The sequence below is a fragment of the Physeter macrocephalus genome, chromosome 5 (assembly GCF_002837175.3).
Source record: "Physeter macrocephalus isolate SW-GA chromosome 5, ASM283717v5, whole genome shotgun sequence".
Lineage (NCBI taxonomy): Eukaryota > Metazoa > Chordata > Mammalia > Artiodactyla > Physeteridae > Physeter > Physeter macrocephalus.
This window is the reverse complement of record NC_041218.1, coordinates 50,307,017-50,333,485: the sequence shown is the minus strand read 5'-3', so window position 1 is coordinate 50,333,485 and position 26,469 is coordinate 50,307,017. Positions and strand designations below refer to the sequence as shown.

The 26,469-nt window shown below is 46.4% G+C and overlaps 2 protein-coding genes across 2 annotated transcripts; both read right to left on the bottom strand.

Annotated features, from left to right (window-relative positions):
* Positions 1-11,941: 11,941 nt before the first annotated feature.
* HOXA1 (homeobox A1) lies at positions 11,942-14,633 on the bottom strand. The gene is made up of 2 exons (XM_007112779.3): positions 13,863-14,633; positions 11,942-13,373 (listed from the first exon to the last, which is right to left on the bottom strand). Exons 1-2 carry the CDS (start codon positions 14,503-14,505, stop codon positions 13,018-13,020), a joined length of 999 nt encoding a protein of 332 aa, XP_007112841.1. The 5' UTR covers positions 14,506-14,633; the 3' UTR covers positions 11,942-13,017.
* A 4,589-nt stretch (positions 14,634-19,222) lies between these two features.
* Positions 19,223-21,813, bottom strand: HOXA2 (homeobox A2). The gene is made up of 2 exons (XM_007112778.3): positions 20,656-21,813; positions 19,223-19,993 (listed from the first exon to the last, which is right to left on the bottom strand). The coding sequence occupies exons 1-2, from the start codon at positions 21,032-21,034 to the stop codon at positions 19,254-19,256; spliced, it is 1,119 nt and encodes a 372-aa protein (XP_007112840.1). The 5' UTR covers positions 21,035-21,813; the 3' UTR covers positions 19,223-19,253.
* Positions 21,814-26,469: the final 4,656 nt, after the last annotated feature.

Here is a 26,469-nt window from a genome sequence, read left to right as displayed (position 1 = left end):
GAGTTGTTCCTAACTCTATTTTCTTTTTTTAAACCAGAAGTTTTTTAAAAAAAACTTCCTCTAATCACTCACATATTCCAGAACTGGATCACCTTGAAACCATTAAGAACTCTATCTAACTTGGTAGCATCCCTAGATTCCATCTACAGAATTTTCCCAAAATTAAATCCCTTTTTCCTAAGCATACAATTTCTCCAGGGTTATTTCCAACTATCTCATCCTCCATTTTCATCCTTTCTGACTCACAAACACCTGAAAAGCCCCAAGTTTCTACAATTCTGACACTCTTCTCTTTCCATTCCCTTGGCTTTCGCAGTCAAATGGGGGCATGAAGATTATGTTAACATTTCCCCACCATCATGTCTTCTCTGGCAAAGGTCATCATAAAACCTTAGCATTTGACCCAAATCACATGTTGATCACAGCTCCAACCAGAACTAAAGGCTTACTCTCAAGTTATACGTTTTGGGGAGAAAGGAATGTCACCTGTAATTACTCTATACGACTTTTATAATAAAATCCTAGAAGTTTAAATGTTTAACTAAATTCTAATAAAAATACTAATTAAAAAATGTTCTCTAACATAAATCAGGTTATATACTTCTTCATTACGATTTGTAAACTCCTTGAAAGGGGATGGTATCTTCTCTCTGTAAAATTTTGCATCACCTCTGAATAAATATTTTAATTAATGAAGAAGCAGAGTCATGAGACAGGATTCAAATAGAAGACAGCAAGAAAGAAACCAGATGACGAGAGAGCAGAAGTTCCTAGTGGGGGAGGGGATGGAATTAGTGGAGGTCAGGAAGAGGTGAAGCTAGAAGGAATTCCTAGAGCCAGGAGAGCAAAACTAGAGGTATTCTCAAGGGCACCCGCAACTGATAGGTACTGAACCACTCACATCCCACAATTATAGATTAGGGACTGGATGGGATGCCTTCATGTCATTCTCAAATAGGAAAGAAAAAGTTAGGAGATGAGAAAGATGAAAAGTAAGAAAAAGAAAAATTGGATGAGTCAAGCAAGTTATGGGAGAGAGTATATATATACAATGTTATTAAGAATGAGTGCTCAGGAGCCAGATGGCTAAGTTTAAAAGTGAGCATTGCCGTTTTCTAGCTGGGTGACCTCTCTTCTCAGTTTCATTTTCTTTACAATAAGGATTTTAATAGTACCTACACCTCATAGTGTTGTGGAGAGGATTTTAAGGAGGCAACCCATGGAAAGTGCTTAGCAGAGTGCCTAGTATAATGTGAGTTAACAGGAAGTGTCAGCTACTCTCGTACACATAGGCTCAGACTCAGAAGAATAACTACTCGAGATGATAAGATAGGAAAGCTGTAAAATAAAATAGGAAATAAGTTCTGTTCTACAAGTCAATTAGATAAATTTGTGTTTTCTTGGTGGACAAAGAAAAGGGCCATCTTTGGCTCTTTTAATGTACTTGTTTAGGTTTAACAAAGTGAAAAGGGTGAGTATCAAAAGAGCCCAAAGCTGGGGAAGGAGAGAAAATGGAATTTGAAGAAGCTGCCATTTGGCCATCTTACATAGATACTTTCTAAGCCATCTGATCCAACTTCCCTCCCACAATTCCAGGCCATAGCCCGCAAGCCCTAAAAAAAATTCAAAGCACCACTATTGACGCGCAGTAGGAGGTCCGCGAGCTGCGTGGGCTTGTGCCTAGGCGCCTGTGGTTCGTTCGGGGCCTTGTACTGGCACCGGGGTCAACAGGTTGGCGACTTTAGCACTTTTGGCGTTGGGTGGGCGGCATCTGGGGGGTCACACGAGCCAGTGGCATCGTGCCCGCGGGCGCTGGGGTCAGGGTCGCGGCTTTTCCGGACGTTCGTCGGCCAAGAGGAAGGGCGGAAAGCACATCGCGGAAAGAATTTTGAAAAGAATCTTGCTCCAGAAGAATGTTTTTCCCCCTTGGATCTTTTTTAACAAAATCCAAGCACGGAATGAAGAACTTGGGCTGATTATTGACTTAACATATACTCGCTGCTATTATGAGCCAGAGGACTTATCAGAAACTATGCCTTATTTAAGAATTTGTACAATTGGGCATCAGGTGCCAGATGATGACACTATTTTTAAATTCCAATGTGCTGTTAATGGGTTTTTGAAAGAAAATAAAGATAATGGGAGATTTTTGAGAGAAACTCGATGACCTTCTACCTGAGATATTAGGCTCCAACCCAACACTGAGTACAAAGGCTACCAAGACAAGATCAAAAGATATAAATTTGTAGAGGTGAACTGCTTTGTTTGCTGCCACAAGTATCTGAAATGGATCAACAATCTACCAAAGAGAACAAAAAGAATTACACACAGAGAATCTGGAGTACTCTGAAGACGCCGTGTGCCACAACTACTGAAGCCTGAGTGCCTAGAGCCCGTGCTCCACAACGATAAGCCACCGCAATGAGAGGCCCGCGTACCGCAATAGAGTAGCCCCTGCTCGCCGCAACTAGAGACAGACCGCACAGCAACGAAGACCCAACGCAGCCAAAAATTAATTAATTAATTAATTAAATTTTAAAAAGAAAAAAAAAAGCACCACTATTTGGTTTATCATATGGTACATTATCTGGATTCTTAGTTGTAAGCAACAGAAACTAACTGTTGGTTATTTCATTGGAAAAGTATTAAATAAATGGATAGCTCAGAAAATTGCTAGGAAGACTGGAAATCAAGCTTGAAAAATGGAAAGCTCAGCAGCCAGAGCCAAAATGTCACCACACAGCCAGTCTGGTAAGGAGACAACTACCCTTACCCCAAACCCTGATGTTGCCAAACCACTAGACCTAACTGCTGCTGGATGTTATCTCCAGGACCTTCACATGGCTGTGCTGGAAACAGATGAGGCTACCGAGAAAGCAAGGGTATGGCCTTTTCTGGCTCACAGTGAGAAATTCTCTAAACATAAAAGGTTCAGATGTTGGCCAATCCCACTAAAAAAAATAGGGGAGAGGGAGGAAAGAAAAGAAAGAAAAATATCTTATGTAATAAGTAATGATACTTCCACTGTTTTAACTAATCATCAAATAAAAACTATACCACATAAACACAGATAATATTTGTGATATAACATAAGCGAAAAAAGTGGAATTCAAAATTGTGGAACACAATAATTGCTTTTAAGTAAAAGTATGCATAGGGCCAAAGACTGGACTCTAGAAAAAAGCCATATTTTGGGGAATGTGATGGTAATCGGTAATTTTTTTATTAATAATTTTATCTGTATGATATTATAGAACCATGCTATTTCTTTACTAGGCTATGAGTATTGCAAGCAAATAATTGTTATTCTGAGAGCTTCACTTCTGTCAGCAATAAAACCCCAAATAGAAAAATTAACTTTTTTGTATGCATGTTCATAATTATATATTTTTAATATATTTTTCAACAGAACTAAGATCATTCATAGTGTACATATAGGTTTATAACAACTTAACACTAGGCTTCTAAAATATAAACATTTTAAATCTGAAGTTAAATTTAAGGTTAGTCTTAATTACATTTTACTTTCACACTCTTAAGGTATGACGCTTCAGTATGTGAGAATTAAATACATGGGCTGTCAATTTCAGCTTTACTGATCACTCACTATGTAATGGAGAGCAACTTAGAGAACTTCTCTAAACTTCAGTTTCTCCATCTGTAAATGGGAATAGTAAAACCCACATCATAAGGCTGTTATGAAGACTAACTGAGATATGATACACATAAAACTCTTAGCTCAGCATCTGGTACCAAGAAAGTTAATAATAAATATTAACATACAAAGAATAAGTTGTCATATCTTGCTAAAGTCTGGATCTCTCTCATAGAAGGAGTGTATTGGATGTAAGATAATGAATTGCAAGTGAAGTCCTTGTGGTTCATAGGAACCAGAATGCCCTCAGCTTCCATGGTGTCTGAATCAGGGAACAACCAGGGAACTGACATGCCATCTGAGCGGCTTGGGCAGGGCAATTAAGAAGCCTGGCTTTTTTCTTGATTTTGTCTCTGTTTCATCTGTCAAATCACATTTAAAAAAATTCTGAAATGGAAGAAATAAAATGGATCAGCCAGTTCCTTTTTACCCGTGGGACAGGATGGATGTGAGCAGTCACCTTTTCTGTAAGATTCTTGGAGGTAAGTAGGAAGGAAGAAACCCTCTGGGCATATATCTAGTTATTCAAACCTACTTATTCTTAATAACTTTTAGATCTTCAGTATTTAATTATTACTGAAATTAATTACTATACTTAACATAGTAATTGATCATTAATGTTATTAATATATCTAGCTTGAGATTAACTTTTGCCTGCCAGTTCTAATATCCACTTAAGTACCTATTAAAGATATAAGTAAATATTTTTTTCTTACCACTATTGCTGCTAGCACCTTTCTGGACCTTAGGTTCTTCACCTGTAAAGTAAAGAAACCAAATTAGATGACTTCTAATGTCTCTTCTTGTCTTAGATTCTGTGATTCAAAACTAAATAATATCAGTAATATTGTAATGTTTGTAATTATGCCAAGTCCTTGTTCACTTATGAAAATTAGAAAAGGGAAGAAGCAAATGTATGTGTTTCTACATACAATTCAATCCGACTTTGTGCAAACTGAGTTCTGAGAATAACTGACTTCTCAAGACTGGCTCTCTTTAGGCCTCATGATATATTCCTCGAAGCTCTGGTTGCTCTTGTTATTCTCAGTCAAGAAGTGTAAAGAGGGGCTTCCCTGGTGGCGCAGTGGTTGAGAGGCTGCCTGCCGATGCAAGGAACACGGGTTCGTGCCCCGGTCCGGAAAGATCCCACATGCCGCGGAGCGGCTGGGCCCGTTAGCCATGGCCGCTGAGCCTGCGCGTCCGGAGCCTGTGGTCCGCAACGGGAGAGGCCACGGCCCGAAGAAGTGTAAAGTGGTAAACTATGAGGAGTGGCCCCCTTGGGTGAGGATGAATTATTCTTTTCCTTTATTCTTTAAATGCAAATTGTGACTGATTTTCAGTATATCAAATAACCAAATGAAAACTGGGGGGTGGGACTTCATGCATTCAAATGTTTCCAACCATATGGATGTTAGCTTTCATAGAGACAACACATTTCTATTTTACATTGAATATTTCCAATTTTCTGCACATGTTAGGCATGCCACAAACATCATTTGTGAATATAAAAAGTATCTTTCTGCTCTCTGAAAATTATTTCCTTAACCAATTAGTGTCAGACATGAAAAAAAGTCTTTATTAAGCTAATCCTCTTATTGACTTTACTGTTAAATTTGACCTCTCTCTTTAGCTTTGTTTTCAAATACTTGCCATTTGCTAATTTTCCCAAGAAGGTACAGCCATAGTTTGCACATACATCTGATATTAAACAGTCAGTTTCCCCAGCTCTCTAATTCTTTACCAGCATGATAGTACCTGTATCAAACACCAATAGCCTGATAACTCTTTGTAGAGGACTTATGTGGTTGGCACTGTGGAGAAGCACTACAACAAAATGCATAAGAATTTGGACTCTGGATTCAGTGGACAAGTTACACTTAACATCTTAGACCTCTCCATTTCCTTATCTGAAAATCAAAAGAATAAAAACACTTCCTTCTTGGGGCGGATTAAATGAGTTAATGTAAGTAAAGTATTTGACATAGGGCTTGGCTCAGAGTAATCCTGAATAAATACCAGACTTTCAAGATTCTGAAAAATCACATAAATTTTAGAGGGTAACTGAAAAGTCAACAAGAACATTCGCCTTATTTTATAATTTAAGAATCTCGAAGTATACAAAGGTTAAGTATCCTACCTAGCTAAGCTTCTACTGTGAAAGAGAAAAGACTAAACACAGGCGTCCTGAATTCCAGTCCAGAGCACTTTCCCCAGGGACTGCCTCCTCATTATTAAACGTCAAGAGCCCTGCCCTCAAGAAGCTTAAGATCTCTTAGGGGGAGTCAAAACTCACACACAACTCCCGTTAGTTGTTCTATAACAAAGCTTCCTGCGCAAAAGGTGGAGCTCTGAGGGGCTCAGCTGACAGAGTGGAAAGTAATGCAGGAAACTATCTAGAAAGAAGTGAGACTTGAGGCAAGGCAGGGTTTGACTCTACAACTGAATGAGGAGAGGACATTTGAGAAGCAAGGCTGTTTCCCTAAGCAGATAAGTACTGTCTCTCTAGGAACATTCACTGTTTAGAAACTCACCACACATGCAACCCTCACCTCTACCCTCAAAGCATCTTAGTCGAACTAGAAGGGGAATGAACATATTACTCAATTAAACGTATGTTGAAAATATCTGAGAGGAGGGGGCAGGCAGGGAGTAAAGTCTCCCTCCGCTTTCAAATCAGAAAGGTGAACTAGGGGGCTAGGTTTCCGACCTGGGTTTCTTCTCCTGGGGGGTGAATGTTCTGTCCAGCACCCCGGGGGCGGGGGGGTTCGCGAGCTGGACGGAAGGCCTAGGCCCTCACCGGGAGGAGTCAGGCGGCCGCCTGCGGCATTTTAGGCCGCATCTCTCAGGCCCTGCGACTCCCTCTCCGGAGCAGCCGGACGCAAGGGGTGCCGGCTGGGAAAGAAGGAGGAGACGAGGTGGTCCCTTGAGACCCGGCGGGGCTCTCAGCCGCCGCGGGAGACGCGCCCCGACTCCGGTGGCGTTCACGGTCAACCCCGCGGGCGCTGCTCGGCTGCGCCGCACACCGGGGAGGCCCGGGTGCTGCTGCCTCCTGCTCCGCGTGGGTCCCGCGAGGACGTGAAAGGAAGCGCGGCGTTCGCTCCGGAATTCGGAGAGAGGAGGCGGGGAAGCCGAGGGGGCAAGTCGTTATAGCCGCGACGTCTGGGCTCCCCTCCACCCCCGCGGGCCCGCGGAGACAGGACGGCACCCCCCGAGCCCCGTCCCTCAGGGCAGTAGCACCGGCCGGGTCTCCGCGTCCGCCGTGCTCTCCCCGAGGCTGGGGCAGCTGCCCCCTGAAGCAAGGAGCCCATTTGCTCCTCAGAATGGAAAATTCCCGTCCAAGAACATTGCTGATATTGGGGGGAGGGGTGTCCCCTACCATCTTAAATCATTGCTTTCTGCCTTCGTATGGGTCTATGGCGATTTTTCTGTTAAAAGGTAGCAGGTCGTAATTTGTGAAGTGTCCAGCGCGGCTCAAAAGTCGCCCGATTTAAAAAGAAAAAGTCATTCAATAATTTTTCCTTTATTTTCTGTTGCATGCAGTTGCTTGGTGCTTTTTATTTTTCTTTCTTTCTTTTTTTTTTAACTAACCAAGTAACCACCCAAACCTAAAAGGAAAACGTAAAACAATCTGATTTCTATAGATTAGCCCTGTGACTAGACGTTTTACAAACATATTTTTAACAAGAAAAATGTAATGGGATGTTTAAAAAATGGAGACATAGTTTAGATGTGTCTGGAGATGTTGAGAAAGAAACATTGGGCTTTTCATTTATTTACAATAAGCTCAAAATGCAGTCTTTCCAGACTGTTTTGCGTGATGTAATTGGGGTTTGGGATTGGGGGTGGTGGGGTCATAGGCTAGTGTCTACGGAGCAGCGTTGGTTATTACTTGGTTTTCAGTTCTGCAGCCCGAAGGTCAGCTATATTTGATGATTGGTGTTATTAAAAATAAGGCTCTAAAACGCTAGGGATTCCAGTTAAGCTCTTCAAACACTGACAGCCGTAGATGTCCCTTTGGGCAGCAGGTTCTGCTGAGATCGGTAGGACCCCACTGAGGAAGGAAAACGAGGCAGGTTGTGTTGTAAGGAAACTTTATGTTAATTGTTTGGGCTTGGGGTGCCTTGCTTGTGTGTGTGTGTGGGGGTGTGTGTGTGAGTTTTAGGTAAATGAGTAAGTTGTGGAGAAAATTAAATTTGGACCAGAACAATTCAGGAGGATGCTGTGCCACAAAACAAACAGAAACAAACAAGCACCAAAAAAAAAAAAAAAAAAAAAAAACGATTCAGGGTTAAGACACCCCCTGGAATGTTCCTTGCATCTCTAAGCCCTTCCTGGCTGATACCACTTGACAGTTTAAGGGAGGTTGTTGAACTTGGGTACAGGCAACTTCTCTTTCATTTGTTCTTCTCTAGTCTAGGTTTAGAAACAACAACAAATATACATATGTTGAACATTGCCTGCTCGCTCTATCTCTATTTTTAGAACATATGTCTTTAACAGCAAGTAGCCCAACATTTTGTTGTTCAAACAAGATGGCAGAAACATTCCATCTGCCATACTGGGAGATTGTTTTCAAAGATTCAGTAATCCTGATGGCCTCAGAATCAGACTTGACTGAGTGTGTGGCTAGTAAATCAGAAGTAGAAAAATTTAAACAATATCCACCCTGAAACTAATCATATTGAATAAATGGGAAGGAACAAAATAAAATCAGGAATTTAGAATTCAGTGCACTGGCCTCAGGTGCTAAGCCACTCTGGTTTTTATTTAGGAAGTAAGAGTATTGATACTATGTGCTCTGTGTCAAATCAATCCACCTCTGGGTGCCTTATCTCTCTGAGTCATAAAATTAGAGTTTGGGTAGATGGATTTCTATCCATTCTGGTCACCTAAGCACAAGAAGTCCTAAGACAGAACTTCCGTGTGTTCTCAGAAATGCAGGAAAAAGTAGATTATCTTCAGCAGAGGGTCACCAAAGTTAGCCATCTAGCGAGTAGCTTATCTGATAGGGGCATGATGTTCTTGTGTGTGTTGAAAAAGCCATAGCACTTCTGAGAGAGGTATTTTACAGTCCCAACCAATATTAAGAAAGATGCTGATCACGCACCGTTTTCAAAATTTTAAAACAGAAGGTTGCCTGTCATTCAAAATAGTAAATTAAAGACTCAGACTCCTAGAGCTTCTACTGCAAGGATGATTATTCTTCAGGAAGAAACACAAACAGCATTGACCGTTTTTTTCACAGACGTGCTCAGCCATCAGAAAAGCTTAATAAGTCCCTATTTAGTATGCATTTATGCAGTGATTATATGAACTTTGACCTCTGAAGAGCTGTAGCAATTAGCTTCAGGGTCCAGCATCTTCTCCCACCATTCCCCACTGGCTTCCTTGGGTCTTCCTTTCATCTCAGCAGTTCGTATGCTCGGAGGGCATAAAATTTTAAAGTTGACTTTCCACCTGAGGTATTTGCTTCTGCACAAGTCACTTCCCCCTCCACTCCCCCCATCTGATGTCTAAACAGCCATCTCAGATGGATATTGGGGCTCTGATTGTCGATATTACTCAAACGCAAATGGATTTCAATTCAATCTTGCCCTGTTCTTTCGCAAAGAAGATAAACTCTAATGGCCCAAAGAGCTTCATTTCATAGTGCGTGGCATCTGAAATAAATCGGATCTCTTCTGTCAGGCTAATTGAATGTTTTTTAAATATTCAGTGTAATTTATTTTAAGTCAAATGAAACCTAGTGGCTTGGCAGAAAGCTAGAGGAGACAGGAGAAGGGCAGCTGGAAAGTCCCTCTCCACCCCCTCCCCCCAAAAAAGCCAGGAAGGGAGAGGAAAGTGTTTTAAGTTTCTAGTAAACACTGTTTAGCAAAAGAATAATAGGCAAGTTAACCCTTTCCCAAAGAGGGATGGAACTATAATTGTTGCCTTTAGCAGAGAGCTCAGATAAACCACTGGGACTCATTCTAAAGTGACCCATCACTGCATTCATCTCTTCTTGAACTTTCAGTGAACCTGAGATTAAACAGGGGTGAGCAGCTAAGCAGTTTGTTGTTAGCAGGCTTTTCAACAACCCTTTCAGACTGAGTAAATATTGATCGGTTTGAATCTGATTGCCCCAGAGGAAAACACCAGGGCATCTGAATAGCCTCCAAAAGTAAACTTTCAAAGGTGAAGCGGAGAGCAGACTTCAGAGTCACAGCACAATTTCAACTCAGCCTCAGTTGGGGACACCCTGAATTTCTGGAGTACTTTGAATGAAGGTGAGAGAAGTGAGGAAAAAGCATTGGAAAACTGGAATTTTATATTGTGATTATCTCGAGTCCCTAATTGAGACTCTTGTCCTTTTTAAATTTATCAATAAAATGTTATTTTCTGTTTTCCGTCTTCTGTCGTTTCAGTTACCATGGCTGTCATTTTTCAAGGAGCTAACTGTGCTCCTCAGAGACCAAAACAGAAAAAGAGAGACCTTGAAATAGGATGTGTTAAGCGCCTTTGATTTAATCGATTGGGACAACTAAAAAGATACAAATGTTTTCCTTGTTGAAAGGTATATTAATGTTTCCTAAATGCATTGCTTGTTAATTGATTTATTCCACGACCTAGAGAAGGCTTGGGATGTTTAGCCATAATTCATCGTTCTCCTCTCTCTCAGCTACGTTAAAACCGGCACCTAGAAGATTGGTATCTCCGGGATTCCAGCGGGTTGGCCCTGCTTTTAGATATTGAAATCTCGGCAGTGGGATGCAAATGACACTTTAACACATTAAAGTGTTTGGAAACCAGCCATCTGTTTTGCTGTGTGGCTTTACACTAATAAACAAAAGATACTGTATAGGGCCAGGCGGGAAATGAAAGAAAGAGTTGGCTGACTTTGAAGTTCTCCTCCATCCACTTGAGTCTTTTAGAAGCAACCCCAGAACCCAGGAGCTGAGGGGAGGGCACCGGGTGTCCTTGATATGGCCGCAGCAACTGCGCCTGCAGAGTCCAGGCTCGCTCTCTTTGACAGGGAACTACAGGAAATCTCAAGGATGCTCTAGGAGGCCTGCAAATTACAAGTTTTTGTAGGATTTCTCACTACCCACCCACCCTGAACCCCAGCCCATCCTTTGTAAAACACCCTTTGGAGCGGAAGTCATATGTCTGTATTTGTTTGTGATGCTGTAAAATTTCTGCTCTACTCTTGGGGTTAAATTAAAGCCTCCAAAAATGTGTGAAAGTAAAGGGAACGTGGTAACAGGTCTAGGAGGAGAGCCACTTTGAACTTTTTGATTTGCTGGCTTCTTCTGTTTGAGACCAGCAGACACGTGCATTGGTCAGAAGCAACTTGAATATTGACAGACTTCAGGGTGGCTTCCACAAGTTCACCTGGAAGAACCTATTGAGCCCAGAGAAAATTAAAATGTTTTTCTGGGTTATGTGGCATGGAAATTGAGCGGTAGACCCATTACAGCCATGATGGCTGTGAAATCAAAACTGAATCTGATGGGAATGAGATATGCAACCCAGAAGGAATTGGGAGTAGGGGTTTAAAAAGTGGCAGGAAGGAGTGGATATTAACAGGAGGAACTGGAGGAGGGACACAAGGGTTTACTCAGTACAGACCACACTCAATTTAAAGAGTGGAATATTTTGGCACGCTGTCCGACAATCCAGAAAGAAGGAAGAGGGGTGGGGTGGGGGCCCCGTGGGGGCCCCATCCTCCAACAGCTTTATACTGGAGCTAATTAAATGTGAATCTCTTAGCTCTTGGTTCATTGATGTGAGGAAAGACTGACTGAAGAGTTTCAGCTTTTGAAGGGGATTCTGTTTATATATATGTCAACATTGAGTTGGAGGTGAAAAGGTTAGCACTTGACCCAGGAAGTATCCATGTTTGTTTCAAAAATAGATCTGCTTCATAAATTTTTTCACCATTCATTTTTTTCCATAATGAACTTTGATTATAATAAAGCAGCTGCTGCTATTTTAAAGAAAATCAACCTATTACGTAGACATCGTTAGGTGCAATTACACTCATAGGGGAAGCTTCAGCTACACAATGAAAAGCCTTTCCTTTTTTTTTTTCAAGAAAAGGCCCACTTCTTTGAAAATACACACCACACTTCTCTCCTTCCCCATGTGAAATGAGCCAACTTTGTAGGAACCAGCAAATTGTAGCCAAGCCAAATACACAGATGCATAAGCATATCTGAAACCTGAATATATTTATTACAGACATCTTAAGACCCGTAAATTCTGCTCTGGATCACATCACTCCGGGATCTCTGAGCTGTTCATGATTGTACAGGAAATGGGGAATATCACAAAGGATAACTGATAGAACTCAGTGTGGTACTTCAGGGACATCAAAACATTGTGCGACATGCAAAAGACTGTTCACGAATCACACAAAATATACATTCATCGTGCCATCCGTCACATTAACAATTGAGCTGAAAATATATCATATCCAGCTAAGATAACTGTGGAAGGAAAAAACTGGTTTGAATAATACATTTAGGTCCTGAATAATCCAGCACAAATTTTAAATAGAGTGTGGCCAGAGAAACAAGAAAGGAGTGGGGATGGGGAGAGACTTAGCACAGGAAGCAAGGTTTCTGACCCTTGTATTCTGCAGGCCTTCTTAACTCACTGAAAGAACAAATTGAGGCTACCATCTGAGGCATCTGATTGATTTTAAATGAGAGCTTTTAATTCTTTAACCTATAATCACATATAAAGTTGTACCAGCTTTGAGAGTTTGCCCACCGTGTTTTAGTCACTTAATCAAAACATTTCTAGAAAATCTGTATAAAGATAAATCTTTCAGGACAAAGCATTTACAACCAGCAAACTCACACACATTTAACTGAATTAAATTAAGGGATGAATTAATTGTGTAAACACTCTCATAGTGTATCTGTTCTTCATGAGCTCCTGGACCCTCTTCTCTCTCTCTAGCCTACTTTAAGGGCAAAGTAGGGGAGAACTGTAAATATACAGATAGATAAAAGATGAGAGGCCTCGCTCTGACATGTTTCGGCTGGCAGAGGAAACTATTTTCCAAAGGGCATCTGAAAGGAACAGTAGGTTCTGTCGAAATCTCCTAAAAGTAGGGGTGTTAGGTGCCATCAGAAAATTGATGCTGGCACTCAATCTGCGCTAAGGAGCTAACACCCCCCTCCCCCTCATCAAGTTTCTAATCCAGAATTCTCTGGAAACACATTATCCTGGCCAGGAGTTCCCCAGATAGGATCAGAAAGGAAGAGAAAGATTGTAAATGGAAAAGAAGATAAGCTAAGAATGTGCTTTGGGTAAGAAGTCCCAGCCGGAGGAGTAGCCTGGGCTGCAGAGTGCAGAGTGGGGCAAGGGCGGCGTCAGTGGGAGGTAGGTAGAGTGTCTGAGGTAGAAGACCCCGGAGAAGGAACGCAGGGTGAGGAGCTGGACTTCTCTGAGGATTCCTCGGCCTTCTCCTCGCTTCCCGTCGGAGTGGCTGGAGAGATGGGCAAGAGGCCCTCCTTCTCTCGTTTCTTCTGCTTCATACGGCGGTTCTGGAACCAGATCTTCACCTGGGTCTCGTTGAGCTGCAGGGATGCAGCAATCTCCACCCTGCGGGCACGCGTCAAATACTTGTTGAAGTGAAACTCCTTCTCCAGCTCCGTGAGCTGTTTAGTAGTGAAGTTGGTACGCACTGCATTGGGTTGACCCACGTAGCCATACTCTCCGACTTTCCCTGGGGGCAAGGTGGGAAGCGATGAGAGGAAAAGGTAAAAATTTTTATAATCGATATGAGATTCCGTACACGCTTCAGAGCAACCTTCGGGTAAAGAGGAATCAAGAATTTCTGAACATAAACCGGGCTTGGGAGGGTGAGTGATGAGGTGTAAAGTGTTAATCTGAAATCAACCATTAGCATGGTCAGACCGTGATTAATGGAGCCTAGAGATATTAACAGGACGCCCCCCCCACACACACACACACCTACCCACTTCCCACTTCCTACTTCCAAAACCTCTAAAACCCAGCCCCTTTGGAAATACAGCAGTCCCAGACGCTCCTTTGCCCCAACGCACATGGGTAAACCTCCCCACACCCTACAACACAGGTGGGAAGCAAGAACTTTAAAAAAAAATAATAAAACATGATTAATTTTCCTTGGAAACTAAGCATACCAGCTCCTTCCAAAATCATGAAGGAGCTTTCATGGAATGGCAAGACTGACCTGTTTTGGGAGGGTTTCTTTTGACTTTCATCCAGTCAAAGGTCTGTGCTGGAGAAGATGTCTCTGATGCAGGGGAGCGACAGGCTTCTTGGTGGCTGGCGTGGAGAGGGGACAAGGAGTTATTATACGTGGTCAGGGCCAGGCTCTGGTGCTCTTGTCCATATGAGTGGTGAATGTACTGAGGCGAGCCCACCGCGCCCCCGGCATAACCCTGGTGGTGGTGGTGATGCTGGACCATGGGAGATGAGAGATTTCCAGAGTAAACAGCGGGAGCGCACGAGGGGTACCCACCACTTACTTCTGCTTCCTGATTTAACGCGTAGGGGCTGTAAGGCGCGCCGAAGTTCTGCGCGCCGTAGCTTGGACCACAACTCGAGTGGGAGTAGGATACCCCCAGGTTCCCAGGAGTCTGGTAGGTGGCCGGCTGGGGGTGGTGATGGTGGTGGTGGTGGGGCGGGCTGATCTGCACCCCCCTGCCCACTAGGAAGCGGTCGTCGCCGCCACAGCTGTTGGCACTGACCGCGCACGATTGGAAAGTTGTAATTCCATGGTCGGAGGGGTAGGCTCGCGCTGAGCAGGTCCCCGAGTCGCCACCGCTGAGGATGGGGTATTCCAGGAAGGAGCTCATTCTTGCATTGTCCATCTGTCACTGAGTGACCGGGTCCTGCGAAGCCCTGGGTGACCGTGCCAACTTTCTCACTTCCTCCATGGGGCCGGAGAAGAAAAATGATATGAATGTACAGTGCGCAAGAGGGGGGGCGGGAGGGCGGAGGGCGCTAGGGGAGGGGCACGTGACTATATCAGCCAATGGCGGAGCTTGCTGCGAAAGTTTGCTGGCTCCTGCGGTGATGGATCACCATTTCAGTGGCATTTAAATCCCCGGCGCTCCTCAGTCTAGGTGACGCGCAGTCGCCCCCCCAGGCAGCCCGGGCGGCAGCAGCAGCTGCGGCAGCTGCCGGGGCAGATTCGGAGCGCTGGGGCGAAGGGGAGCAGAGGCTGCTTTCTGCGCGCGCTGACTCCGATCGCCCCCCCCTCCGGGAAGTGGGGGCTGGAAGACATCCCCCGTCACCGCCCCCCTCCCCACCGCGCACAGAAAGATGAATTGGCAAGAGGTGAGAAGCGAGGAGGGCTCCTCGATCTCTCGGGTCGGGAATCAGTGGGCGGGAGCTCGCTGGGCCGCCACTAGCACACTGGCCGAGCCCGGAACGCAAGGAATTGGAAGGGTTGCTTCCCGGGCGCTTTCCCTTCAGTCCCTTCTGCGGTGCCTCGAGGAGTGCCGAGAACGGTGGCGTAGGACGAGGCTGGGCCACCAGCTCTCTAAGCTCGGGATGGAGAGGGAAGTACGCAGAGAGCTGGCTGGGAGGAACCCGAGTGGGCGTGGAGGGGACGAGGGCAAAAAAGGAAACTTCCCTTCTCCAAGGAGGGTCTTGAAGCCTCCTTTCCTCCTCCCCCCCTTCCTCCTTCCCCTCCCTCCCTCCCTCCTCCCCCTCCCTCCCCACCCCCCGGCTATTAGCGTGGCAACGAGGAGCTTTTGTAATTCGACGCCCAGGAGTGGGTGAGCCTTGGGAGCTAGGCTTGCTGGCCAAGGCCAGGGGTGGCCCAGCTCTTCGCCCTCCCTCTCTCCTCGCTCTCCGCCCCTTTCTCCTCCCCACTCAGCTTGCTCTGGGAGCCCTACGGGATCCGTAGCAACTCCGCCGGTGGATTTTGAGGGGTAGGAGGCGGGGGGAGAGAGATGACGCTAGCGGACGTGGCAAGCCTGGGGGCCGGGCCCGGCGCTGCAGGCCATCTGCCGGCTCCCTAGGACCCAGGAGCCTGCGTGCTCCGACCGGGGCCTCAAAGGGCGAGACCACGGCTCCCGCAAAGTACGATGGACTCTCCCCCCCACACCCCCCGCAACGTTTCTCGTTTTCTGGAGGGAGATGTTAGGAGTGGTAGAGCTTCCTTTATCCACGCCCCCCCATTCGACTGCACAGCTGAAGGGGGGGTGAGGGGCTGGCAGGTGGGAGGGGCGGGGGACAGATGGCTGATGGTGGACGGGACGTTTCCTCCTTCCCCAACAACTGACTGCGTAGTTCCTTGTGTGAACCTTCAAGTCTTTCCCTAGAGAGACACGTGCAAATCTGAGCGTCATCCCAGGACAGGGGTCCTGTTCTCCATCACCCTCGTCCTACCCCGATGCCGACGGGGTCGTTAATTCGTGTGAACCCTTAGCTTGTAGAGAGAAAAGGCCAAACAGAGGCCAAGAATTGATGCATTCTTGGGTAAAAGAAATCCAGACATCATCCCGAAGCTTTGCAGCCAATGCTGTATAGCTTTATTCTGACCATGTTCACCACATCGGAATCCGACAGATCAAATTTATCTGAGGATTGTATGTGGATTTGGGGTTCCCACTCCTCTCTAGGTTTCCCTCCCCAGTTAAAAGAAGGGAGTTTTTCTTGAGGCAGGCACATTTCAAATGTGTTAGTCAGCCTTTCAGGTTTCTGTGTTCTGTTCTTCACGTATAGAAGTTCCCTCCTACCCTGTCTCCCCAAGAGGGAAAACTGGCAGACATGTGACTGTAGATTCCCTCAGTAGCAAAGGAACATTTTTCCTAAACCTTTCCTTTTGAAAGGGTATTTTCCTGTGACCTGCGACCCATCCCCAATCATGGTTAAGAGGGAACCAGGAAAGGTCATTCCTGCCCCAGTTTCAGCACCTGGGGAACCTCATCCGGGAGAAGGGAAGAGGCAAGGAGGCCCTCCTGGAGGTGGCTTCCTTGGGAGCTCCAGGCCTCCAGCCAGCGGGGGAGAGAAGGGGCTCCTGTGGGGGAGGAGGCAGGACCTTAGGGGGTCTGGCCTGGCATTGAGGACGATCTGCTCTCACAGCCAAAGCTCGTCGGCACGTTCTCCGCCTTGCCCCATTCCTGTCCCTTTGTTGGCCTCCTCGGCTCGGGTCTGCACGACCCCCTCGGCAGCAGGGCTCGCGCCACAAAGCCACCCCAGTCTGCAACCGCTCTGCTTCCTCTGCTAGTTCTCCGCCTCTGAGCTCCTCTCCCTCCACCTCTCTTCCTCCCTCCGGGCCTTTTTCCCGGCCTTCGTGGGTGGAGTGTTTTTCTTGGGATCACAAGCTTGCGCTAGCACACAGGGCCGCTGCACACGGGCCGCGACCGACCCGCCTCCGCGCACTGCTCCGGGCTGGCCGGGCTCTCGAGGTCGAGCCGACTCCGCCCCGGCTGGTCGCCCAGAGCGCCGCTCTCCCGGTGCGGCTCACAAAGGCAGCCTCCTCTGGCCTCGATCCCGAAGGCTTCCGTAGCTTGGTTCCTTCACCACCACGAAATCCTAGGGCTCATTTCGCCGGGTGGGAGACCCTAGGTCCTCGGGGCAAGTAGGCCAGCGCCCCACGACACGAGCTAAAGTCTCTTTAAAAGTCCGGGGAGAGTGCGTGAAAGGCGAGCTGGGTCACTATTTAAATGATCGCTTGCAAGCGGCTTGTTGAGCTCAAAGCGCCTCTTTCAGGGCTCTTCTAGTAGTAGAAAGGGAAGGAGCCAGGAGGAGACAAAACGCCGCCGAGGCCCCGAGCTGTTCATGGCATCCGCGGCTCAGCCAAGCTGTTGTTTTAAAAGAGCAATAAAAATGAATTATGACTAAACGCCTTCTAACTTAATGCTTTCGGACGGGGATTCCCGGCAAATACGTAAGAGGATTTTTATTTGTGCATGTGTTCCTGCAATTGATCTCTTTGATGACATTCTCATTCATAGAAAGCGTTTGATTTATGAGCGTAGGATGAATCGCAAACAGCAGCGGCTAAACCCTGGCCGCGGCCGGGCCGCCTGCTCCGCTCCACGCCTGGGGCAGGAGACCTGCCCCGGTCCCCACTCGCCTCCTCCGCTGCCAGGATTTAGGGGGCAAAAGGGTGGGGGAAGGTAGGCAGCAAACCCGGGGAGAAGGATCGCGATTTCCTCGTAACTTCCAAGCCTTTGCTATTAAGAGCCGGGTTCTTAAATCAACCCGCCCCCCACACATGTTGCTTACTCGCTGCCTTTTCTCACGGTAAGTAAGTAGCCATCGGAACAGAGCTCAGTAAGGGAAAAATAAACATGGGGAGACATAAGAAGGGAGAAAAAAACAGAACAACCCAGTAACGTCCCTAGTTCACATTTTATTGATATTTCATTTAAAGTGCTTTTTCTCTTTCTCTCTCTAGAAACTGGGTTAATTTATAACCTGGGGGGTAGAAACACTCCACTTTAAATCTCATCTTGCTAACCTGACTTCAAAGCTTTAATGATCCATTATTTGCCATGTAAACAGATTTAAGAATGAAATATTGATTTTTCTGACGCTGAAAAAAAAGAAAAGAATCCTAGAATGACTGAACCAGAGGACTGCAAAAAACAAAAACCCTTTCTGAAGTGCATTTTCCAACTAGTAACCATTGTTTTGTTTTATTTTTGTTTTTCTGTTTTAGGTCTGTTTGCCTGGACCCATCAACAGCTGGGAGACTAATCAACCACACTGAAAATGTTTGGGGATTTGTGGGGGAGGGGTTTGGAATGTAAATGTTTGAAACAAATGTGTATAAATAAATGAATTCTTGATAACTTAGTTATTGACCTGGAGACTGGTAGCTTGTTAAAGAAACTCCATGTTCCTCCTTCCTGGAGTTGGAGGTTTCTGTAGGCACTTCATTTCTCCATTTTCAAAAGCTTGGGCTTGGCCCAACTCTGAGGCTGCCCAATCCTGTTTCTATTACCAACTTAAATCTATGGCTTGACCTCTACATTGAAAAACCTAATCCATTCCCTTAAAAAACAAAAAACCACACTTCTCAGAAGCCCTAACCATTTTCTGGCTTTCTTTTTTTGTTGCTGTCTATTGAAGACTTTGAACATGCCCATTTAATAAATATATTAAAATTGAAAAAGAAAATGGATTGTGACCAGAATTTTATTTACCAAGTTAGACTAAAAGAGGAAAAAGAAACTGTTATGAGCCTGGAGAAAGAGGGGGAGGAAAAAAATAAGAAAGCTACTTATAGCAAAGGAGAATTTATTCTACCAAAAATACGCATGACAATGCATCCTAATGTAATACAAAAATAAAAAGAAAGTGAAGATACAATTATATGATCACTTTCTTGCAGGCCTCATATATTGCTTTCAGGAAATCACATAGAGGGTTGTTGGATTAGATTTTAAACAACTAAAATTCCAAAATAATCTGAAAAAGATGGCTCTGTAACTGGGTTAAGGGAATCACTAAACAGAAAAATCTTCAACATTTAAAGGAGGGAGAGGGTAAGTCAAGAAGAAAATAAAATAAAAATTAATTCTCAGAATAAAGGAAGGCAAAACCACCCGGTCAAAGGGGTTTTTGTTTTGTGATGCTTTGTTTTGCTTTAATGTTTTTAGTAATTCAGATGCTGCAAGTCGATTGTGGTGAGTGTGTCTGTAAAAAAGTCAAAGCTGTCAGCTGAAATATCTACAGGACTGTCGAGGGAACCCGGCAAACTGGGCGAGACTGCATCTGAAAGCTGCAGGCAGGAATCTGTGGAAAAAACGTTAAAGTCCTGCAAAGAGGGGACCTCGAGGGCCTCGGGACTGTCATTGTTTAGGCCAGAGCCACAGTTCTGGCCCATTGTTGACAAGCAGTTAGGAACAGTGGGTGACTGGTGCTGAAAATGTTTCAGATTTTTTTCATTGCTGGTTAAAGGCGAAACTGGGAAACTTTGGGAGTCACCATTGTGTCCATTGGGAGCCTGCTGCTGAGAGAGGGCATTTTGCTGAAAAGTGTAACCTTCCCTCTCCAGAAGGGCCCCGGAGACGCTGAGGGCTTGCTCAAAGAGCGACTTCTCTTCCTCGTCCTCCTCCACTTTCTCAGAGTCTTCGAGGCTTTTAAATTTTCCTTCGCTGTTTTGGTTCTCCTTGCACTGGGTCTGCCTCTTGTGCTTCATCCTCCGGTTCTGAAACCACACTTTCACTTGTCTCTCAGTCAAATCCAGCAGCGCTGCAATTTCCACCCTTCGGGGTCTGCAAAGGTACTTGTTGAAATGAAATTCTTTTTCCAGCTCTAAAAGCTGCGTGTTGGTGTAAGCAGTTCTCAGGCGCCGGGAGCCCCCGCCGCTGCCATCGGCGATTTCCAGGGATTCTGCGGAAAGGGAAACCAACAAGAGACACACGCACAGTTGGAGGTGGAGGGGTCCGAGCGGGGTTATTCCACTGGAGAATAAATATAGCAGAAAAGATCAACTGCAACAAAATGGCCGCCCCTAGATGCAGTAAAGCTATTGTGCTGCCTTTCCTGGGAGCCCAGCCCGGGGAGACCCCATCTCTTCCACCTTCATCAAATTCTTGCCTGTAGCTCCCCCCAACCTCTCCATCCGGGAGCAAACTTTATATTAGCCACACCACAATTTATAATTAATGCATCAGCTGCTTAGCTGAGCAAGAGCGATCTATCACTCTTCATTACTGTCAAAAAGCCAAACTCTAGGACAACTAGACAAGAGGAGGTCAGTTCCAACTCAAATAAATCATCCCACATTACACAAGTTAGGGAAAGTTCCCCCACCCCCTTCTTAAAATATATATATATATATATATATATATATAATCATTGCGGAACGCAGGATCTCTTTTCTCAACATCAAACCCACTCCTGAGCCCACAGGGGAAGGGAAAGCAGCCAAGCATCTCTCTCTCTCTCCCCCTTCTCTCCCAGCCCACGCTCCCCTCCCCCCATAACCGCTCTCGGGGCAGCCCAGAAGGGGAAGAGGGTCCGGGGACCTGGGGCCAAGTCTTTGGACTGACCTTTGTGGCTGAGGCAGGCAGGGCCGGTGGCGGCAGCGGCCGAGGCGGGCGGCAGCGCGGTTTTCTTGGCCGCCTTCTTCTCCTTCATCCAGGGGTACTCGGGCGGCTGCAGGGCGCCGGCGGGCACTGGGCTGCCGCGGCTGCCCGCGGGGCTCGGCTTGGGGCGGCCGCCAGCGCCGTGGCGAGGGTGACTGCCCGGGTTCAGGCTGGGAATGGTCTGCTCAAAAGGAGGAGGAATCAGTGTCGAGTGTGAAAGCGTCGAGGTCTTGATTGATGAACTTTGAAATGTATCAGCGACAGGGGGAAAAGATGTCAGGCACTCAGCGAGCGACGGCTGGCTATTGATAAAACCAATCTCTCGCTCAAATTCGTAATTCATGGCCTTCTCCTTGGAGCCCCCTCGGAGAAAAAGTTCCCTCTTCTGGAGGGGCTTTGGGGGGGCAAGGCCCAGGAAAAAGGCGAGCGCGGAGGGAAAAAAAATCTATCATAGAAGATCGCTGCTGGGGTGTTTTTTTTCTAATTCACTGATTACAGCCGTATGGGGACCGCGCTACTATTAAACTATTGAATTCATGGAGACAAGGTTGAAATTGGACCGAATTGGCTGTCACATGATTGCTTCTGCCCAATGACAATTTGGGCTTTAATCAAAAGAAGCCACTGTCTGTTTGATTGATCCAAAAAAGTCGGGAAGGAACGCCTCATTGGGGGCCAGCGAGGCTTTATTTACACTTTTTTCAGGGCAAAAATACCTATATGTGGGTGTGGGTTAGGGATGCCTGGGAGTGCGTGGGGGCGAGGGTGCCTGCCTGCCTCCTGATCAGCACGGATCCGGTGTGTGCGCCCGGCAGTGTGTGTGAGTGTGTGAGTGCGTGCGAGTGGTGAGCCCTGCAGCGGGTCCCGGCGGCCGCTGCCCTCTGCCTCCCCCGCACACTCCGCGCATTGTTTGGGACTGTCGGGAAGACGCCTCGCACCTCACAAATCATTTAAGCACCTCAGTCTGACGCCTGCAGTCATTAACAAAGTAATCCATTAATCTTAAAGTTTTGACACCCGAGGGCCCCGCATCCCAACCACATAAGTTCTGCTGAGGCAGGAGGAAGAAGCAGAGGGAGAGGGGAGATGAGACAGAGAGAGGAAAGGGCGGGGGCGGGGGGGGGACAGAAAGAGAGAGAAGGATTCTTTTGGGGGGTTCCTCCCTTTTATTTCCCTTTTCCTCCTCCGCCATAAACCAGTTCCTGGATCTCAGAACTGGTCTGTCTCTGTTTTCCTTCCCGTCTGTCTGTCTTTCCCTCTTTTCCTCTTTTTTTCCCTCTTCTCCCCTCTCCTCCTCCCTGTCTCTGCTCTGTCCACCTCTCCTCCCCCCACTTCCCTCAGGCCCTCGCCCCCCTCCCAAAGCCCAGCTCGGAGTCCGCGCCCACGGACCCCGGACCCCGGCCCATTGTTAGCCGGCTTTTCCACGACAACTATGCATCTGGCTCCAGCGGGAAGCGGAAAACGGGAGGCGGCTCTCCAGGCTTCCCGACCCTCCTGCGCCATCAACTTCTCAGGAGTGGCTCGAGAAAGATAGATGCATGTGCCAAGCAAGACAACAACCCCAGATCCATGTGTCCAAATCCCTGTAGCCAGGGCGGCGGCCAGCCAAAGAAATGCCGCCCCGAGCAGGCGCGTGCGGCTCCTGGCATTCTGGGTTTCATACCCGTAGGGCTCGGGTGCGGTAAGTATTTCTGATTTCCAGGAAGTCTGTTGGAAGTTAGCAGCACGGAAAGAGAAGGCGCTTGCTTGTTCTCTCTTTTTTCTTTTTCTTTTCCTCCCCTTCTTCTCATCCTTGTCGCTCTGGTGGGGGCTTCTTGGTTCAGATGCAGTCAGTGCTCCCTGGCAGCCCGAATTGTCTCCTGCACTGTCCCGCTTCTTGGCCACCAGGGATGTTTGCACTCGGGTTCTGTTGTGAGAAACAGCAACGCGGGTGACAGAGGGCGACCCAAGGAGGAATTATAAAGGTTCTGTTTCTCTCTTCACTTTCTTTTTTCCCACTTGGAGACTTGAGACTGAGCGAATCTTGGACTGTGCTGGAGGGTTCAAAAGATAACACCTTTAGATACCAAACAATAACTTTGAAAAAATCCACCAAGCCAGAAAAAGGGAAGGAGGCTGAGAGAGAAATCTGAAGGTATCTCTTTTCCCCCAAACCCTGAGGATGATGATTCGCTTTTGCTTCCTTTGAAATGGACCAAGTGATCAGACTCCCCCTGGCCGGCAGGCATCGGTGGCAGGAAAATAAATCATTCTGATGGCCAGGGAGAGAAAGATTGTCGGAGGAGAAAAATCTACGTAGAAAACAAGAAAGGCTGACCAAGCCACAAGGATAGGACTCCATCTCTGAGGCTGGCATCAAAGGGGGCTTGGGTTGGAAATTAGATATAAAGTGGAGTTCGTCATTGACTAGCCCAGAGCATTGCCTTACAGATAGAGATGCTATTTTGGAAAATGTGGGGTTTTTTCAGTTTTCTTGCTTTTATTCCAAACAAAGCTCTGAAGGAAGTCTGAAGTGCGATCAATCTTGCTCACCAAAAGCCTTGACAGCTTCTGGCCCTTAAGAACACATTTCAGCTTCGAGCTCTTTCCAAGATCAAATGTGGCCGAGCAAAGAGGAGAGCAGGAAACGCAAGTAAACAAGGAAAACTAGTCTTTTTAAAGATTTTTTTTTTTTTTGGCAGCAGAGTTATAAGGCTGCTTGTAGGAAAGGTGCTTTGTGGACTCTGGGATGGTGGCTTTTGGCATTTGCTTTTACCAGAAAATATTGAGGGGTTAAGGGGAGGGGGAGCGTGGAGAGGAAGCAGCGCTGCCCCCGTATCGTTGAGGCTTTGTCAGGGGCTGCGTGGGTGAGAGCTTTCTGCTCGCCTCAGCGGCCTTAATTCAAATACCATCTGGAAGAAAACCCTTTTTTTGGGACCATTCAACACTGAAATCTTCCCCAAACCTATTACTTTAACTCAGGAGATATTTTAATAAGGATTTCTTTTTAATATCTAGGAAACTGGGGTTGAGATTGATATTTTTTCTTTGATAGTCAAAATGAATGTCTTGACTGGCAAGATATGGGAAATCATATTGGAATCGCCTTTTTAAAATCTCTGCCCTGAGGGAAGAAGGACTCTTCCAAACCAGTTCTCCCTCAGCTAAAGAGTAGATTTTAGAGATTTTAGAAACGGATTCAAACAGTGGGATCTCTGAAAGATTTTCCTCTCTGGATGGGTAGCTTTCTCTCTCTCTCTCCCCCCTCTCCGCCACTGTTCCGTATTCTCCCAGGTAATTTTACACACTTCTCTAAAATTATTACTTAAAAGAAGACCCCCTTGTCTCAGCCTACTGTGTTCAGGTCTGAACAACCAAAAGGGTGGAAGCTCCAGTCCTCGCAAAGACTGGTTTTCCAGCCTCTACATTTCTGAGGTGCGCCATATGTCAGCAGGGAGGTTGGGGGGTGGGGGATGGTAGGGAGCAAATCTACTTCTTCCATGGCCCAAACTCTTTAAAAAGAAAAAAATACATAGCAGGAGCCCCAGGACAGATTTGGGGGAAGCACCTCTAGCAGTGAAAACACCCAGATCTCTACAGCTGCCTGGCTTTGCATCTGCCCAGTCTTTTTATTTTCTTTTCTTTTTTAAACTTCAGGAGTTTCTCTAAAAGCAGCTCCTTCACGCCCAGTAGGTACCCCGAAAATGGCTCCACTGCCTGTTTTTAAAGCTCATCTTCAGGAGCTTCTCAGGGGAAAGATAGAGGCCATGGTGATGTATATTTTGGATTGCAAACAAAATGGCGACATTTCCCATCTCTGCCTCCGAAAGGATACAATCCAGGGAGATGGGGGATTTATTTCTCACATCAGATGCTCCTGATCCCCAGACATAGGTGGTTCCTCACTTCCAGCTTTGAGAGGGGAGCTGCTGATGGGGATGTAGTTCTGAGGTTTGCACTTTCGGATTTTGGTTTCTTCTCCGAGCAGTTCTTTAATCTGAAGATGAAAATATTTCCCTTTCCTGTGCCTGCCTTTGCCTCTGCCAGCCAGTCAGTAGGCAGCTCTATCTTAAATCCAGCAGTAGGAATGTAATGTTTAGCTCCTGTAGCATCAAATAAAAGAAGTACTTGTAAAACTGCATTTTTATTAGAAAGATACCAATCTCCTTTCTCTCTCCCCCTCCCCCTGGGGCCATAAAAGGAAAGCAGGGAGGGAAGAAGGAGAGGAAATAAATCCAGAGTATGCCAAATCCTATTTTCCGGGAAGAAGCCAATGCTGGGACTCAAGCAGTCCATGGAAGGACTCGGGGAGGCTCCTTGGAGTTCAGCCCTTCTTTTGCTGGAGACCTGGGTGAGCCTCAGTCTCTTCCGAGCCGCCCCGCTCCCAGTGGCGATTTTAGGAGTGATTCTTTCCTCCGGGCGCGATAAGGGACAGCGAAGCATCCGCGGAGAGGCCAGTTGCTTCTAGGAAGTGCTCGGCATCCTCCGCGCGGCCGGCGATTCCCCGGGTTAAGACTTTGGCTGGTCCGCTTTGACCGGAGGAAGATGGTGGAGCAGAAGACAGCCCTACCTTATCCCCCGGCGGGGCTGCCCCGGCACCTGTGCGCCCCCCGCCGCGCCTCAGCCGGGCTGCCTTTGTTCCTCCCGCACTCAGCACTCCGCAGCCCCTGCGCCCGCGGCCGGCCTCGGCGGCAGCTGGAAACCGGGCAGCCCAGCGGGCAGGCAGCTCAGCGTTTCCAGAACTGCCGCCGCGAGAAGCTCCGGCTGCCTTCCCGAGGATTCGCCGCGCTCCCGGGCGAGCCGCCTGGCCAGGCCTCAAGCCGGAGCTGGAGGGCTGCCGCGGCCTGCTCCGCCAGTTCGCCTCTGCCTGGACTCCACGCAGACCCTTATCTTCGGCCAAAGAATCCCTTCTGAACACGGATATTATTCAGAATAGAAACTTTATTTTATTTTTTTGTTTTGTTTCTCAGAATGTGAGCAGCAAGGAATGTAGAACTCTCAAAACAAACCTAGCGTTTTTCGCGTTTACAGATTTTTTTTTTCAGTTTATCTTGATGTTACAAACCTAAATCACTGTTTTCAGAAGCTGGATCCTCTCTGGTATTATTGCATCGTTACTGTTTTTATAAAGGAATTCTATTTCCCTTTCGAATAAAATTTTTTCTATGTACGCCAATACACCATTGAACAAAAGGCCCAAGAAACCTTCTGAACAATCAGGGTACAGAATTTCTTTAATATAAATACGAACGGATGGGGATAAATAATATTTAAAACTTATTCAATGCTTGCAAAAAAAATATAAATAAATCTGACTGTTCACCAGCATACACACACGGAAAGACGTACACTTAGTCATCCTTGCACAGGGAGCCCCTGTTTCAAAGCGCCTTTGATTTTTTTCTCGCTCTTTACAAGAAGTGCAATTAAAAAAAATACTAAAAACTAAAAAAAAAAAGTAATCGCTTCCCCTCGGGAGCCATAATGTACGAACAAATTCACATCAAAGAACTTGGCTAGAAAATTTGTTCATATACCCTGTTTCTGATCAAAGAGTAGAGAAGGTAAAGGTGCAGGGCCAGCGGCCGAGCGAGGGGCGGGAAGAGATAAATATCGCTACTGATACTGACAGCCATTCCAGCAACCAAGATTGCTACGTCACATAAACTATAAAAACGTGTTACCAAAGAAAACAAAACGGGGGGGGGGAGAATGGGGGGCGGAGGAGAGAGAAAAGGGAGGGGCGGGAAGAACCTTAAACAAACAAAACAAAAAAAGCAAACGAAGAAGAAAGGGAGG